Source organism: Aythya fuligula, chromosome 1, assembly GCF_009819795.1.
Source record: "Aythya fuligula isolate bAytFul2 chromosome 1, bAytFul2.pri, whole genome shotgun sequence".
Taxonomy (NCBI): domain Eukaryota; kingdom Metazoa; phylum Chordata; class Aves; order Anseriformes; family Anatidae; genus Aythya; species Aythya fuligula.
Genome location: NC_045559.1, coordinates 116,921,629 through 116,927,628, shown reverse-complemented (window position 1 = coordinate 116,927,628; position 6,000 = coordinate 116,921,629). Strand labels below are relative to the sequence as shown.

At 41.5% G+C, this 6,000-nt stretch overlaps 1 protein-coding gene across 1 annotated transcript in view; it reads left to right on the top strand.

Annotated features, from left to right (window-relative positions):
* The first annotated feature begins 3,274 nt into the window (after positions 1 to 3,274).
* Positions 3,275 to 6,000, top strand: part of LOC116487930 (amine oxidase [flavin-containing] A-like) — a 38,613-nt gene continuing 35,887 nt past the window's right edge. Inside the window, exon 1 of the mRNA XM_032185183.1 lies at positions 3,275 to 3,400. Coding sequence (XP_032041074.1) covers positions 3,325 to 3,400 — 76 coding nt within the window. The 5' untranslated portion in view covers positions 3,275 to 3,324. The remainder of the gene's footprint in view (positions 3,401 to 6,000) is intronic.

Sequence of the window (6,000 nt, the reverse complement as noted above, 5' to 3'; positions counted from 1 at the left end):
ATGAATAAACATCATAGTCATCTTTGTGTACAAAAACATTTTTCATACCAGTTAAGACTATTTTACCATATGAGACTGGTGATTGTTTCCTGATAGCTTTGAATATATGCCTAAGTAAGAAAGTGGATTGAAAAGCTAAGGATATATATCACAGTCAATAAAAATGTTCATTAATACTCTACAACACCATTCACAGCTTGATTCTTACCATTTTTTACCAACCTCTAACACAATCTCTTCGCAAATTCCCTATTAAGGTTACTCCAATTGATCAACTTGGGAACATGTTTTCCCTCCTGCTTTCATAAATCCCTTGGATAGACTTTGGTCTAGGGTTGTTTATTTGGATTTTATTTGTTTCAGAGGAAAGTGCTCAAAAGCTTGAAGCATTTTATAGAACATCATTTCCTTTACTTTCCTACTCACATTGTACAGCATTGTATGTTTACATGTGCTATATTAACATTCATCATTTCTGTTACTGATAAAATTCTTGGAAAAAAAAATAACAAATGACTCTGTAAACATCATTAGCATTGTAATCTAACTGAAGAACCCAAATCTAGTGTGATATTGTCTAAGATACTGTTCCAAAATGGAAAACTGTCCTTACAAAATACTGTCTTACCTACAGCCAAGGCTCAAAGTTACCACATATCCATGCATGTTGTTGCCCAGCTAATAGGCTCTCATCAGAACTACAAAGTCTGATGTTTGGAAGAGTCTGGGTAATTTTTTGCAGTTTTTCATGTTCCAGCTTGATGTCACCCAGAGAACGAATCATATAAGCACCAGAATAAAAATGTGTGTAAATGTAGACTTAGGTCAATTGAGCTTTGCAAAAGCTCTCATATTCTCTTGAGATCATCTTAATACTACCAGCTCACATTTTTGCCATTAACTCATGATCTCTGTTGATTAGCAGTCTGTTCTGCAGGCACAAAGATGACAACTTCAAGGATATTTCAGCTAACTCTGTTGATATTGATAAGACACAGGAATTACATGGCTTTAGAAGGAGCTAAGTGTTGGTAATTATGATCTTAATGACAATTAGTGTTCTAGTAATAATGCATTTTTTGCCTTACTGCACTAAGGTTCTTTGTATTTACCTGCCAAATGACGTTCATAAAACTAATAAAGAAATTATTTGAACAATATTTGAAGAAAGGCACAAATTGCATGGTGCATGTGAATGTGAAATAGAAAATGTTTTCTATTTTGACAAAAGTAATTTATTTTAATGCCAGCATTTTTTGTGAAAGTCTGTGTTCCTGTATTCGAATGCTTTGGCAAAATAGAGCAGCAGTGGAATCAGGAGGAAATATACACTATGTATGTCTTCTCCAATGTTTATGACTGATTCTACTCATCTTCTGAGGTACCAAGCAGATGGAAAAATAACACTTGCTTGTGAATACTGATGGCATGACCTGAGAAGTTTGACTTCTGCACATGAGTAATCAATAGGCAAAACACACTTAGTACTATAAAGAACTTTATGACAACATTTATCTTTGCATACGTATTCTTCCTGATGCTTGACCAATAAATTGATGCATCTTGGCTCATTCTTACATGAATATTTTTTCATTGTTGACATAGATGTGATGTTAAGTGAAAGCCTTGCTTCGGTTGCTCCACTGTGCTTTTTGGCACCTTTTTTTTTTTTCTTTTTTTTCCCTTTTTTTAAAATTTTTTCTTGTGAATGTGAAAAATCTGTGTCAGTCTTGTGACTTCATATACCTCCATATTAACAATCAAGTACATTCTGCAAACTCAGTAAATCATTACCACAACTCATTTACTGCAGCAGACATAACTCAACTAGACAGATTGCTGGGATGCAATTTCAGCAACAGTGGTTTCCTATACTCACCCTCCGGAGTTGCCCCATTTTGTTCTTGTTGTTGTTGTTTTGTTTGGTTTTGTTGTGCGTAAGAAACAAGGACCATTGGTGAGCACTTCTTTATTATTAATCTCTCTGATCTGAGCAACAATTAACTTATTTCCAAATCAAATTTTATTGAGCTGTAATAAAATTTCCTTTACTGTATTTTTTTTTTCAATTAATTTGTTTCCCGTTGATTTCTGAGCTCTTCTAAATTTATGTTTGAAAGTGTGGTCATAAATTTCTGGAAGGAGGATCACTCTCATCACCTGCTTCCTCCCCTAAGGACCTTGCATTTTCAGCAGGTCCTTAGCACATCCTGATGGACCCTGCTGACAGATTGGCAAGATTCACTTGATCATCTCCCATTGGATTCATCCTGGCCTCAAGCAAGGCTTCAGCATCTACTTGTTTCACTTTGCTTTGCTTCATTTTGCTTTGTTTCATTTTGTTTTCAAGTCCTAGATGTCCACAGATCTACATAGGTTGAAGTAGAAGTATTCCAAGGTCTCTATTATAGAGATGCTAAGTGCTTAGCAGATAGACAGTTTTGACAACAATTGCTATGCTTGGAGGCTGTTAATGCCCAAGGTAAATGCTGGTCGCCCCTTAGATAGGTTTTTCAGTCTTTACTCCAAGTGTTGAAGCAACCCCGACGTGTCTATTTCATACTTTGGTGTCAGTTCTCATCATTAGAGCTGCTCTAGGTAAATCTCCTTGAATCTCTATTGCTCTTTAACAAGCCTGTTGCGGCTTCATTTAGCAACAGCGATTTTTTGCCAAGCTCATCTATCAGGTAATTATCTAGACACACAGAAGTTTCCTATTGTAATTCAAGAGGATGTTTTTGTTACTTTCCTTCAAACTTGGCCTCTGGATTACAAGGGAGGTGCCTCTTGGCGATGCTCTTTGTTTGTTAGATTGCCTGTGACCTGTTCAGTGGGGCCAGCAGAGCTGCCTTGCCAATCTCAAGAAGCAAAGACATTTTCCCCCAATAAGAACAACCAGCTGTTGATGCATCGCATTTTCTGTTTCGGAATATACATCTCACCCTCTTAGGCTGTCCTCTTTTAGCTCACCTTGGTAGGCAAGCAGCAGCAATGTCGGTGATGATGAGCTCCTGTGTCAGTAGATGGTTTCCCTGAGAGAAATAGGGGTCTTGCTGTTTGTTGGCTTTGCTACAGCGCCTGGCACTTGCGTGTCTGCAGCAAGCGCACCAAACTCAACTAGCCCTGCACAACTACCAGACTTTCCCAAGTACCTGCTTTTATTTTGGAAGGAGATTTATTCTTCTGCCTCCCATATTCTTGATGCCCACGGGTCGGGGAGGGGCTGGCCCCGCCTTGAGGGGCGGTGCGTTGGGGCGGTGCGGCCGTGCGCTCCCCGCGGAGCCGGAGCCGGAGCAGGAGCAGGAGCCGGAGGCGCGGGGCGGGATGGAGACGACGGCGCCGGGGGGCAGCAGCGTGGCCGGGAGCTACGACGTGGTGGTGGTCGGGGGCGGCATCTCAGGTGGGCACGGTGGGCGCTGAGCTCCGGCAGCGCTGCCCCGTGGGTGCCCGCCGGGGGCTCCGGGTGCAGGGAGGGGGATAAATGAAGGGGAAATATCCCGCGTGGGGGCGCGGGGGGCGTCCGCTCGTCGGGGAGGGACCCTAGGGAAAAGTTGCTTTCGGGTGCAGGGTGGCGGTTGTGCGTCCCGAGGTGGATAGTGGGGTTCTTTCGCGTGTTTTTGGGTACCTCTTGGGGTGCTGGGGTTTGTGTCCCGCTGATAAATACGGCAGAAAGGCGTCGGGGAGTACTTGTAAAGGCAGGCTGGGTTCTGGTACCCTGAGACGAGCTGCACCCTAGACAGCCAAGTTCCCCAGGTGCGACGGGCTCTTTGCACTTTGACAGGATGGTGCATCCCATAACACTTCCCAGATCTACTTTAACCCCGGTCCTCGTGCTCAAAAAGAGAAGTCATTTCTCTTAGGGCACCCAAAGGTACTGCAAGGTGAGCCTGTTGCACAGTTGGGGAAAATCCGTGTTTGGTTCGTCCATCCGATAAATGCCATGTTAGCAGCTTTGGACAGGTTTCAGGGATCTTTACTTCACTAACGATTCAGAAAAAGTGAGTTATGTGGCTGAGTGACCTCGGGAATAATGCAAGCATTACTGCTATTGCTTTAGGTGAAATTAGTTTTTGTTAGAGTTGGGGAGTTGGAGGCTTTCCTTTCCTTAATCTGCAATGAATTAATGCACAAACCAGGATGTTGCTTACTTACTTATTTTTTTTTTTTTTAATTTACTAAAACAATTATTTTTTTCCTAATATTTACTTGTAAAATGCAATTATGTAAATAATCTGTAGTATCCTAAAACAGAAAGAGTTTAGACCTGAGATTGCCTTGCTTTTTGGTTTTACCAGATGCCTGGGCATTCTCCTGCTGGCACAAATCATTTGGTCTTCATCCTTAAGGTTCCTGTAAAGCACACAGTTCCCTTGGGGAATTACTGTCCATGCTGCGTGCAGCTGATAGCGATGTGATATTATAATGGTTTCTAGGGCTCCAAGAAGCCCTTTGTCCTCAGAGGGCACCGTGCTCCTCTGGCTTTTTGATCTATTAGTAGTATTTTGGAAATTGCATTGGGCACTTCTAACTGGTATCTTTACTCACTAGTAGAGCATTAGTAAGTTACTTCAGAACACTTATTCCCTGGATTAAAGCCTACTGTCAAGTCTGAAATGGAGCCAAGCAGGAAATTTCAAGGCGTTGCAGTCCCTGAAAATTTGACGGTGGCATTAGGAGGACAAATCACAGCACTCTTGGGATATAGGAACATTTTTCTTGCCAGTGGAAACCCTTAATGCCATGCCAGTGGCATAGAAATTGGTGTTTACCTCTTATGAATTAGAACAGACACCATTTTAAGTAAACAGCCTTATAAAAATGAACAACAAATGCCTTATTTCATAATTAATCCATCTTTAATACACAGTACCATTCATAGCTGTGCACAGTAATTCCTGTCAGCTCTTGGTCTGTTTTGCCTTGCACACAGCTTCTCTGCCACTACTGTTTCTGTACCAAGATGCCTACACCTCAGCTACATAAGAAGTGCTGATTTCTAGCCCTAACTTTTTTTTTTTTTTTTTTTTTTTTTTTTGGTCTATAATTTTGGTTCTAGTGAGATAAATAGTAAAACATGCTCCAGTATGGGCAAGGTTTCTGCCTTTATGGCTCTGTGATCCCGGTCTTGACACTTGCTGCTGCTTATTCCTCTGAAGATACATTTGCAGTTGCTTCATCTAATAAAATTACTGTCTCTTCTGCTTCTGTTATATCTTAAATACACATTACCCAATGCTTACAAGAAAGGATAGAAAATGTTGGGATAAGCCAGTTCTTTAATAGAAATACATGAAAAGTGTATGAGGGATAAGCAGGCTGCTTGTTATATTGGGTGAGCTTCCCAGCGATGAGATTGTGGCTTTTAAAAATATTTGTACAGTACCGAGCAAAATGAAGCTCAGATCCTGACTGGCACCTCTGGAGGTGTCTGTTCCTTAGAGCAAGGAACAGTCTTGAGAGCCAGTTTCTATACAGCTGAATGCATTATTCTTGCCCATCCTCCTGTACTCTGTACACACATATCTGTATGTGGCCAGTGACAGGGGAATTGAATCGACTGCCTGTAGGACAGTACAAGCTGGGGACCAGGGAAGCTTCTGCACAGAGTACTTCACTTCTTGCAAGAAGTTTGCTCTGGTGGCCTCTGCGACTGAGATCTTTCTGCCATACGCTGTGGAGTCATGTTCAAACTGTCCAGACTGTCCAAGCAAGTACATTTGGACCCCCGCAGGGAGGGAGCTGCAGAGCTTGGGCTAAATTCATCTTTTTACATGGGCATGCATGTTGAAAGTGTGGATGGTGGCCAGAAAAAGCGCTAGGAACACGTTTGTATCATGGTTAATGGATAGTGTCTCCCTAATACAGTTAATGGTAATTATAACATTTTATACTCAAGCATCTTAAAAAAACTGATACCTGAAATTAAAGACTTTCCTCATACCCATGGGAATTTCTTATGTATATGCCTCAAATCAAATCCTGTTCCTATTTTATGTTTAT